The 12,040-nt window shown below is 41.8% G+C and overlaps 1 protein-coding gene across 1 annotated transcript in view; it reads left to right on the top strand.

Moving 5' to 3' along the window:
- LOC148032385 (coiled-coil domain-containing protein 39-like) overlaps positions 1–12,040 on the top strand; it is a 224,217-nt gene that overhangs the window by 88,491 nt on the left and 123,686 nt on the right. Inside the window, exons 7-9 of the mRNA XM_087684085.1 lie at positions 6,077–6,179; positions 6,324–6,558; positions 7,159–7,424. Of these exons, the coding sequence (XP_087540211.1) occupies positions 6,077–6,179; positions 6,324–6,558; positions 7,159–7,424 (604 nt within the window). The remainder of the gene's footprint in view (positions 1–6,076; positions 6,180–6,323; positions 6,559–7,158; positions 7,425–12,040) is intronic.

Below are 12,040 nucleotides of genomic sequence, written 5' to 3'. Positions count from 1 at the left end.
ATTGGCTATCTGCAGTAATTGATAATACTATGCTAGGACATATCAGGAATGCAAAAACTTCACATGCAGCTTGGGCAATTTTTGAGAGCATGTTTTTAGTAAATACAAAGGCACGAAAGATTCAACTCAAGCAAGAGTTGAATGCCTTGAAGAAATGAAAAATGTCTATCAATGAGTATGTGTTGAAGGTGAGGAGCATTGCAGATGCTTTAGCAGCGATTGATGCAATGCCGGATGATGATGATTTGGTTTCATCCACTCTGAGTGGCCTTAACAATGAGAAGGCATGGAAATCATTTGTTACTTCAGTATATGTACGGAAGCCATTTTTAGATTTTGATGAGCTGATTTCTCTCACGATTACTGAAGAGATCAATATGCAAGGGGATTCGTCTAAAAGAAATGGTGAACAGGTCCAAGCATTTTACTCGAGTTCAGGAGGGGACGTGGTAGATCCTCTTCGAGAGGCCGTGGTATGGGACGTGCTAGCGATAACCAGCAAAACAGGTTCAATCAACAGTTTGGTGAAATGCAAGTTTCCGGAGGCAAAGGAAACTTTAGAGGAAGGGGGAGCTCTAGAGGAAGAGGTGGATGGCAGAATAGAGATTCTGAAAATTCTGCTATTGTTTGCCATTATTGTGGCAAAATAGGCCATATTGTAGCCCATTGCTATGCAAAGAAGGATTATATTCGTAGTAGTAAATTGCAGCAAGGAAACTATGCATCGTTTTCATGACAGAATGAAGACAAAAATGAGTTTCTGTTTGTTATGAAATATATGCTGAGTGCTGTTACAGGAAAGGGAACACATGATGATGTTTGGTATGTTGATTCAGGTCCATCCAATCATATGACCAGCCATGCAGAATGGTTTGGAGAGATGCAAGATTTGCAAAATACAGGTTATGTACAGACGGGTGATGATTCATGCCACCCAATTTTACACATTGGAAAAGTTCCCTTGTCCTTGCATGATGGTAAGACAAAGAGTCTTTCAGATGTATTACATGTGCCATCTATTACAAAGAACTTGGTGTCAGTCGGTCAGATGGTAGAGCAAGGGCTGTAAGTCAGATTTAATACAAAGGGATGCTTTATAGAAGACTTCAATGACAAGTGCAGGTTGGTTGCAAAGGGAAGAAGAGTTGGATGTATGTTTACTCTGGATGCTGGAATTCCTACTATGAATGCTGCTATGTATGCTAAAGGAAAAGGTGTTGTTGCAGATATTGAAATTTGGCACAAACGCATTGGACATGCAAATGTACAAAGGTTGAAATTAATGCAGTCCAAAGGGTTGGTTACAGGTTTTCCTACATTTAGAATTGCAGAATTTCATAAGGTATATGAAGCATGTCAGTTTGGTAAGCAGGCAAGATAACCCTTTTCACATGACAGAGATGTAAGTAGAAATATCCTTGATGTTGTGCATACAGATATTTGGGGACCTACACAAAATGTATCTCTTGGAGGCAGTTCATACTTTGTCACATTCATTGATGATTGTTCTAGAAAGCTGTGGGTATATTTTATGAAGGAAAAGAGTGAAGCGTTTGAGCACTTTAGAACTTTCAAGGCTGCAGTTGAAAGAGAAACAGGCTTGAAAGTAAAGCGCTGGAGGTCAGATGGAGGGGGAGAATACCTCTCGAATGAGTTCAGTGATTTTCTGAGATTTCATGGGATAAAAAGACAGTTCACATGTAGGTACACCCCACAGCAAAATGGGGTTGCAGAAAGGAAAAACAGGCATGTTGCAGAAGTTGCTCGTGCCTTGATGGCTGAAAAGAATATACCTAAGCATTTTTTGTCTGAGGCTGTTCATACTGCTGTTTATATTATGAACAGAACTCCCACAGTTGCAGTTCATGGTATGACCCCTGAAGAATGTTTTACAGGTAAGAAGTCTGATGTCTCACACTTGAAAGTGTTTGGTTGTATTGTATATGTTCATGTGCTAGATGAGTTGCGGAAGAAACTGGATCCAAAGGTTGAAAAGTGTGTCTTTATTGGATACTCTTTAGAGTAGAAAGGGTATCGCTGTTATGACCCTGTCACATGTAAGTTCAGAGTGAGCAGGGATGTCATCTTTGATGAAATGAGCAGTTGATATGCATCTGGTGGTGATGCATTGGATGATGATGATGATCATGACACTCATGTGCAGGTTGAAAAGTAAGAATCACGGACTCTTAGTGGACCAGAGACATCATCTGGCAGTCCTTAGTTTCCCAGACTAAGGAGTATCTCTACATCTTCAAGTACATCTAGTAGCACTATAGGTAAAGACAAAGGAAAGAATAAAGTGTCAGATGACATTGATGCAGTTCTTGATGGAGACTCCAGTGGCTCAGAGAACTTGGATGATAAGCTTGGCATTCCTTCAGTGAGGACTCCAGGTGTGCAGAGAGCACGCGCCAATGCAAAGACTCCATTGAGTGATCCAGTGATACGCAGGTCTAGTAGGGTGAGATACCCTGTTAACATATTTGGTTTTGAAGGTTATGCAGCTCACCATTATGATTATATGGTGAAAGTGATTGAGGATGTTGAGCCCACATGTTTTGAGGAGGCTGTTGGTCATGCTCATTGGGATGCAGCAATGGGTGAGGAGATGGCTGCATGGAGGCCAATAAGACTTGGGATCTAGTATCATTGCCGAAGGGCAAGAAAGTTATTGGACGTAAGTGGGTTTATAAGATTAAGCACAATGCAAATGGTTCTATTAGTAGGTACAAAGCTAGTTTGGTTGCAAAAGGCTATGCCCAGACATATGGCATAGATTATGAATAAACCTTCAGTCCAGTTGCTAGGATAGCAACTGTCAGATGTGTGATTGCTTTGGTAGCAACCAAAGGTTGGAGTTTGCAGCAAATGGATATTAAAAATGCATTCTTGTAGGGTGAATTGCAAGAAGTGTATATGGAGTAGCCAGCAGGTTATGAGGATTTAGAGTATCCTACATATGTGTGCAGATTAAAGAAGGCGCTCTACAGGCTCAAGCAAGCACCTAGAGCATAGTTTAACAAGATTGGAGAGTATCTTGTTAATATTGAATTTTATGTTTCTGATGCTGATCACTCACTTTATGTGAGAAAGGGAGATGCAGGTTTGGTCATCATAGTTATCTATGTGGATGATTTGATTATTACAGGTGATAGTGATAGTGGGATTGCTAAAGTCAAGGACTTTTTGAAGAAGAAGTTTGAGATGAAGGATTTAGGTGAGCTAAGGTACTTCCTTGGCATTGAGGTGATCAGATGTGATGATGGTATATGGCTGTCCCAAAGACAGTATGGCTTGGATATGTTGTTCAAGTATAGTATGACAGCATGCAAACCACTTTCAGTCCCCTTGGAGCAAAATGTAAAGTTGAGTGCTGATGTTGGGAATGAGATACAAGACCCTACTATGTTCAGGAGGATAGTGGGGAGTTTGATCTACATGACCATTACAAGGCCAGACTTGAGCTACGCTGTTGGTCTTGTGAGTCAGTTTATGCAAGTACCTAGAAAGCCACATTTGGATGCAGTCAGACACATATTGAGATGTGTGAAGTCCACATTACATTATGGACTTTTCTATGAGGCAGGTACAGATGTATAGGTGTTTGGATACACAGATGCGGATTGGGCTAGTAGTATGTCTGATAAAAGATCTACCAGCGGATACATGTTCTCTTTTGGTAGTGCATCAGTTACTTGGAGCAGCAAAAAGCAATCTACCGTTGCTTTGTCGAGTACAGAGGCTGAGTATAGAGGTGCTGCTGTTGCAGCATGTGAGGTAGTATGGCTGGAAAAGTTATTGGCTGATTTAGATGTACAGGTGGAAGGTCCAGTTGTTATTTATTGTGACAACATGAGCAGTATACAGTTGACCAGGAACCTTGTGTTCCATGCCAGGACAAAACATATTGAGGTACACTACCACTTTGTGAGAGAGAAGGTACTAGCAGGTGAGATTGACTTGGTGTATGTCAGCACACAGGATCAGATAGCTGACATCTTCACGAAGGCATTGGGTATAGAGAAGCTTCAAAAGTTTCGAAGCTTACTTGGAGTTGCAGAGATGCAGTTGAGCTTGAGGGGGAGTGTTGAGATGATAAGCTCAACACATGTGGACATTGATGATGGACCGCCTGGTTAGATGGGTCCATACGTCTATACTTAGCACGTCGGTGGTCATTATGACTCTCATATGGCCACTGACTCATTACTTATTATATTTAAGTTGTTACACGTATTTACAGCTGGCATAGTTATAGCGCCAGTCGACTAGTGTAGTCGGTTATGCATTGTTTGACTTAGTAGGCCACTTTCCTTTATGTTGTATCTTATCTATACTTTGTGTATTGTAAAGTGTGTGAAAAGAAGAAGAAGAAACCAGCAAGAAAACGTTTTGGCCTCCATCTCTCTTCTTGTCTCTTGAGTGAGCTTCTCCTTATGCATTCTGTGTGTGTTCGGCACAGCATCTTGAGCAAATCCCCCCACCACGCGATTCTTGACATGCCTTCTAGCTTAGGGTGTTTGTTGAGAAATATGCAATCACACCCATGTGACAGCCCCTTTGTATGGAGCAATAGGGCAAGACTCAAATAGTTTACTAGAGAGAATGCCTAAAATACAGGATGCCTAAATCCAATAAGTACAGCGGAGAAAAAGGGAACCATCATGAGCCTATAAAGTGGCATAACTTCTTATCATTCAATGATGTAATACAATTGTACTTTGTCCTTTCAGTCATAGTTAGTGCCATACTTAAGATTGTGTTTATGAGTCCAAGCTTCCATCTTGAAACCTAATTCACTTAAGTAATGGTTGGTCTCTCTAATCTATGTCATCATGAACATTGTCTTTGTGTTCCATCCGCCATAGCCATGCTCTAGATCCATGCATTTCAACATGGTATCAGAGCCATGATGAGCATGGCTTAGCTCAACTTAGCTCCTCTCTCTACTCTCTCAGTCCCTCTTAACCTTAATCCAACTCAGTGTCAGCTAATGACTTTATCTTCAACTTCATCTTCATCTTCCACCTTGTGGCAGTCATAGCCAGATAGCCAAACTGCACCTACCCACGTTGGAGCTTCTAGATCTCTCTCTACAAGCCATATCTTCCAGTGGAGATAGCTTGGCCCATTAGAAAAGCCTCCGCAATGTGCGAGGTTCCAAGGTGCAATGTAGAGAAAAGACAATCTCGGAGCTGTGCTTGGGAAGGGGAGTGGCACACTACTTGTCCAAAGACTGGGGTCGCTTTCCTTCTCCATGGCATGAATGTTTGAGACTCTTCCTTGGATAAGACCATGTATGAGACATAGTTCTGGGTTGCATTATGTTGGACTAGAGGCTGCCATTGCATGCATTACTCCTCAGATCACGTGTACAAGCTGCTGGCTGACAAAATCTGGTCTGAATGCTACTGGAGGGGAAGGGAGCTGTTGGAGATAAGCTTGGAAGGGGTAGTGGGTGAGAGGAAGAGAAGCAGTGGTGGTGACCAAAGGAGATGGCAGGGTGGATGGGGTTACAGTGGCAGATCGCATACAAATGGGACTATTGACACAGTGGGGGGCCACTAGTGATGGCAGGTAGTGCAAAGCAGCAGGCACAGCAGGGGCAGGGTGGGGACTATTGGCAAACCAACATGTAAACCTGCAGGCATAGCCAATGGTGACAGCAGGCATGCACAGTGTGAAAGGGGGTAGCGAAAGAAGTGAGGAGGGAGGTGGCATCAGCTCTGGAGCTGCTTCATTTGCATTCCCTTGTTAAAACAGCTTCTCTTGCCTTTGCCTTTTAAACCCTGCAACATGAATGGGTACAACAAATCTTCAATGTGTCTTTACACATCTCAACCTATATATACACTTTATTCTGTCATCTTCTCTTGATGTATGCTAGAGATAGTATTTCAAAAATCTCTTCTTTAGTATCCTTTTAGTTGATCTTGGATCACTACTATATGTTGATCACTACTTCATAAAAGGCTTGATATGTAATTTAAGGTGTCTAATTTCTGCTGTTGTTTAAGATGACATCTTTGCCAATAAGGAAAGACTGTTTAGACTTGCTATTATCTATCTGCAGCACAAAAGAAGCAGAGGAAGAGCTGGTTTTAATGAAAAGAAATCTGGAGCAATCAACTGCACAATTAATTACTATCAAATCTCAAAAGTTTCATGTTGAAGAGGTCAAACATTGAGGATTCTTTAGCTCATAGAGTACATAATGAAGCATAAATTAATATGTATCGTATTCATATCATTTGAGTCTCTTTTGCTTTGTATGTTTTTCTGCTCATGTAATGTATAAATTCATTTCTAAAAATTCTCAGGATTTAGTGAATAAGAGGAAAAAGCTTGAAGATGTTACCAAAAAGCTGCAAGAAACAAGGTGCAAAGTTGATGATGAATTCAAGCTACTCAACACTCTGGATAAGAAAAGACATGAGCTTGAAAAAATATTAGTACAAGAAGAAGCAAATTTGAAAGCTGCCAAGAAGGAAGTGGCTGTAATCAAGGACAAACATTATGAAGCTTCAGAAAACTTGAATTTTTTGTGTGACAAAGGTTTGCCTACTAGTTGTCTGTGGATTATGGACCATGGTCCTTTTCTGTATGCATACTTGTGCATATCTATCCTCGCATGCTTCATGTGTTTATGCAAAAAGGGATCATGGGGAAGTTTGAATTTTTATCTTTACCTTGAAATTTCACTTTTGATCCTCAATGTGGTTTTTTTAACACCAATTTCCTTCTATTCTTATCATTCTCTTTTGTGACATGGATACCCTTTTTGGCCGCCTTCTGTTATTTTAATTGTAATTTTTTGTAATTTTGGGTGAGGATAGCCTCAATTTGTAAAAATGAATTGCTTTCATCTGCTAACTTTGATTCTTTCTAGGCCACACAAACACCATGGGTAGTACATGTCATTGCTGGGAAGTGAGATTTGTCCTTGTGTGACCCTTAGGCACTTATTTATTTTTAAGCTTTGGAAATTTTAAAGTGCTTGGAGTGAGTTCATTTTTGTATTGGGATTACAAAATTTAGAGCTTGAGATGTGCATTAAATTTTTGAATTTATTCAAATGTTAAAGTATCTGTTATGTCGATAACATCCATTACAGCAGTACACATTCTAGATGACTTACTGGATGATGTTTTGCAGAAAAAGATACTGTCTATGAAATAAAAGGAGCAAATGCCCAGTCAACAGCATTGACAAACCAGATACATCAGATGGAAGAAAACGTTTTAAAACTTGATGAACTTGTATACTCAGCAGAGTTCCAGATTCAATGCCTTGAAAGAAAAGTTGCTAGAGCTAGTGGAGACAAAAGTGACTTTGAGACTAAAGAACTGAGAGAAAAGATGGCAGAACTCGAGAAAGAACTGGAAGAAAAAAAGTCAGAGGAGGTTCTCGTTATTTCTCAGGTTGAAATATTTTCTTTATAAATAACGATGTTATGTACTGTTTTCTGAAGAAAGCTGAGTTATTGCCACAGTCCCTGTGTAAAATTGCAAAGCCTGGTTAATAAAAAGCACTCAGACTTGGATCTTGATTGCTTAAAAAGTGCCAAGTCTAACTTGATACGTGATTCAAACTTTATGGAACCTTATGCTCAGCAGTTTAGCAAGGCAGCAACCCTCCACATGATGTCTTCCAAGGACATCTATGAATGTGGGCAGCCAGATAAATTTCTTGATTGATTAGATCCAAGAATTGGATATTTGCTTGTATCTATACTAGAATCAGCAAAATTTTCTCACAATTTGCATGCTAAGGGAAATAGAGTTTAGTAATTGGTTAAGAGAAGAAATTCAAAAGAAGGTGAGGCTGTTGGGTCTCACTCACGCCTACGCTCACAGAGGAGTGTCAGTGATCAGTAGGACACTGGGCCACTTTTTACTCTTGGTACGAGAGGTTTTTTACCCCAAACTTATTCTCCTCTTTCGTCTGTGCCTATGTTACACACATACGGGCACTTACCATGTTCAGGTGTGAACAACCCCTACAACCCTAAGGTTTAAGGGTTGTACTTTGTACTTTCAGCTTACACTCTTTCAGTCTATTGCATTGGGTGTCGTCCTCCACTCTCTACACTGTCTACTACTGCACTCTCAGCTGAGCTTCAATCCTCTCAGGCTCTCACATTTGGTATCAAAGCTCCAGCTTCTTAGCACGCAGTCCAGTTGACGGGCTGCCAAACAGGTGCCCAGACTGTTCTGCCCCCTGCACCAGAGGTCTGTCAACTCCCAGCATGGTGGCAGCTTCGCCCTCTGCAGAGCAATGCCCTAGGCAGCCCTCGTCAGTCAGCCCACCCACCAGCTTGCCCATATCTGCGGTGTGCCGCCTTGTGGTGCTCATCCTCACCAATCTGCCTGTGCCGCCCCCTGGCCCATCTCCTGTGCCCTGTGCACTGCGCTGCACCCACAACTCCTTGCACTGCGCCCGCCATGCCCTGCCCTGTGCTGCGCCCACCTACAGCGTTGCCTACGCCTGTCCCTGTGCTGCCACACCCTTCAGCCTGTGCTTGTGGCCACCAGCTCGACTGGTCATTGAGGTAAATTTGAAAAAAAAATATTTTTCTATTCTAGATTCATCTCTGGAAAAGGGGATTCTACTTGGGCAGGCACAAAAATCTGAATACATGTCTAGGACACGATTTATGCAAATTTCTAAGCAAATAAGTCAAGAATTTTGGGGCTTTTGGGCTTTGTGAAGACATTGGCAAATGTACTGCAGTCTCAGTCAGTAATAGATTGCTTTTGACAATTTTGGGGCAAGAAATTTTGGGGTTTTTGCTTATACAGTATTGCTGAGCATTGAATGTACCTTGGACTGCATGCATTATAGATAGTTTTGACAGAGTGTACCTCAGTGTACTAATTGCAGCAAGCTATTTGCTGTAATTTCTGGAAATTTGGGAGATTTCCAAGCTAGTCCAGCTTGGGCATTGCTCTTTTGCTTCTTTTGGTATTGATTATCATAGCAAATCAAGGAGGGGATGTATTTACCTATGTATCCAAGGAGGATAGATTGGATGGTAACAACTACTCACTTTGGTCCTTCATGATGAAGAATGTGTTGGTTGCGAAAAAATCTTTGGGACTATGTCAGTGGAGAAGAAGTTAGGTCCGGAGTTGTGGCTCCTGCTACTCCTCTAGGAGGACGTGGCTAACGGGCACCTTAGCCTGTTCAGCCTACTCCACTTTAACCACTTCCCCAAAGATCAGTAGCTCAAAAAGCATGGGATACACGGGATGCACAAGCTTTGTCATTGATTGCATTGGCAATTCAGCGGTCCATCATCCCTCACATTCAATCTGCAGCTTCTTCACGAGAAGCTTGGCTAACTTTGAAGCAGATGTTTGCTGGTAAGAATGAGACCCGCATCTCTTTCTTAAAGAAAGAGCTTGAGACATTGAAGATGGATGAGGGTGATTCTATGTAGGATCACTTGAACCAAATTTAGGACTTGCGTGAGTAACTTATGAATGTCGATGAGTACTACTCAAATGCACAGCTGATATCTACTACATTGAACTCATTACCGTACTTGGCTTTTCATATAGCCCTAAACCTCACCATGAGGATTGTCCCACAGCCTATTACATTTCTTTAGTCAACCAGTTTGCTTCTAGAGGAGGAGCAAACAAGAAGAAATAGTGGTGTGGATGTCATAGTCTCTGAGCAGGCTTTTATGGCAAGACAGAAGGGCAAAGGCAGCCAAGTAAAAAATGCTTCCCACAGCTCTAGGACTTCAGGTATTTCACATGCTAATAAAAAAACAAGGGGGCACGCAAGCCAAGAAGGAAAATTTCTTTTATTGCAAGAAGCCAGGCCATTACTATTAGATATGCTCAATGCCCCACCCTCATAAGGTGCCACCAATGATCCATACGGTGCTCAAAGTTGTAAGGCCCCCATTATGAGAAGAAGCCATATGTGAGCCTGGATATTGGTTGAGTCCTAACTTGTATGTCAAATGAGGTCTATGTGACCGGATGGCAAAAAGGTGACCGTTGTGGGTCTAATCTTTGGGTTAGACAAAGTAGTTAAGCTGGTAGCAACTCAAGGCACATTGCATCTAGTAATGGGATAAGGGAGTTATTAAGGGCCCTTATTTTGGAGTTTGGGCTTGTTTGGGGGCCCAGGGGGACTAACAGCCTTGCTGACGGGGGTTCGGGGGCATTGCCCCTGATCCCTAGCCGACTAGTAGAGGCTCATATGGTAGGTCCGTCAAGCCAACCTAACCGACCCAGTCAGAGTTGTTTCAGCTAGCCTTAAGCTCTTCACCTATCTTTTGTCTAGATCGCCATCTAAGCTTCATAGTAGAAGCACACTAGTGGACAAAGCCATCTTTGTATCAATTGTTTGGAGCTAAATAATTATTTTTTTAATTCTCCTCTTATCTGTTGTGTACTCTCTATCTCTTTCTTAGATTTTGTTTGCTGCGTCATGTAATTTTTACATGGTATCAGAGCCCAAGGGGCTCTAGGGATCGAAGAGTACGCAAGATGCAAAGCCTTCAACAGCAAAGAGGAATGATGTCGTCTTTTGGAAGTGATCCTTGCGCATCAGGAAGCGGCACAGGAGGTGGTGCTGCTGTACTGGCTATTCAAACACTAAGGATTCGTCCACTAACCTTCAGCGAAGATCTTCTATGAGCTTGGAAACGAAGGAATGCATATGCATTATGTGCCTTAGCTACAAGCTGTTCTAACAGTGTTTTGATTTTGATTCAACATACAACCAAAGCATCAGAGGCTTGGAATGTACTGAGAAGTTAGTATGAAACGCGAAAGCAAACAAGGATTTAAAACTTGGAGAATCAACTAGAAGCGGAGAAGTTTGCTGAAGGAGAGACAGTTGAAGCATTCATCACTCGGATTAAGAATTTGCGTGACTAGATGGCTGGCGCTAGGATACAAAAAACTAGCAAGGAGCTAGTAAGGAGGTGTCTTCGGATTTGTCCACAAAAGTTTGGTGGACTAGTAACTGCCCTTAATACTCAGGTGAGACCTCAAGCTTTGACTTTTGAGGAGTTTTGTGCATTATTGATGGAGGAGTTTAGGTTGAAAGCCTGAGAAGGAAGTAACTATGGAGATGCTGCATTCTCTGCCAATGTAGAAGGCAAAGATGGTTCCTCCACAAAAAATGATAGTGATAAAAAGAAGAAGGGCGGTAAGAAGAAGTTTCAAGGAGAATGCTTCTACTGCAAAAAGAAAGGACATGCAATCATAGATTGTCGTGTCAAGAAGGCAGATGAAAAGAATGGTACCCTTAAAAGTAAAGGGAAAGAGACAACTAATACGGCTGAAGCAGAGTTGGAGTTATTCATGGCGACCATTGAGGAAGTGTGCTCCTCGACGCAAGAAGAATCTATCATTGACTCATGGGTATTGGATAGTGGGGTCTCCCGTCACATGACCAACAAGAAAGATCTATACAATTCTATACAGCCTCTAGAAGAATCCATCACTGTGACGGTTGAAAATGATGCAAAATGCCTTGCTGCGAGCATAGTTACTATTTCTTTTGTTGCTGTAAATGGCGAAGTCAAAAAGTTTTCAAATATGTTGTATGTTCCCGAAATTAGAAGAAGGAAAAAGGTAGGGGAAGGCACAGGGGACACGGTTGTCAAATCAAATTGGAATTCCGATGCAAAAAGAAGATAATGGTGAGCTATGATGTGGTGTTCAAGGAGCAGTCGCATACAGTGGAGGAGGAGAAGGCAAGTTCTTCCACTTTATCATGTCTACTATGAACCTATTTCGAGAGTTGTCCCTATCCTTAAGGAGGAGGAAGCATCATCTTCAAATGATGAGGAAAAAGTTCACCAACTTGACATTACCCCATTGGAAAAGCCATTGCCATGTTGGGTGAAGCAGCTCTATGACCACAATAATCCTATGCCTACATCTGTTGAAGAGAAGGTACACGGGGAAGGTCTCAGAGAATAGAGGAGCAAAGAAGGGCTTCTGCTCACATAGTCAATATGGCCTTGATGGCTGAGATTATGAGAGAAGTAAAGGAGCCAATTGAC

The sequence above is a fragment of the Lygodium microphyllum genome, chromosome 8 (assembly GCF_053477565.2).
Source record: "Lygodium microphyllum isolate KBCC chromosome 8, Lygodium_microphyllum_v1.1.10, whole genome shotgun sequence".
Taxonomy (NCBI): Eukaryota; Viridiplantae; Streptophyta; class Polypodiopsida; order Schizaeales; family Lygodiaceae; genus Lygodium; species Lygodium microphyllum.
The sequence above is the reverse complement of the archived record's forward strand: the minus strand, read 5'-3'. Positions and strand labels throughout refer to the sequence as shown.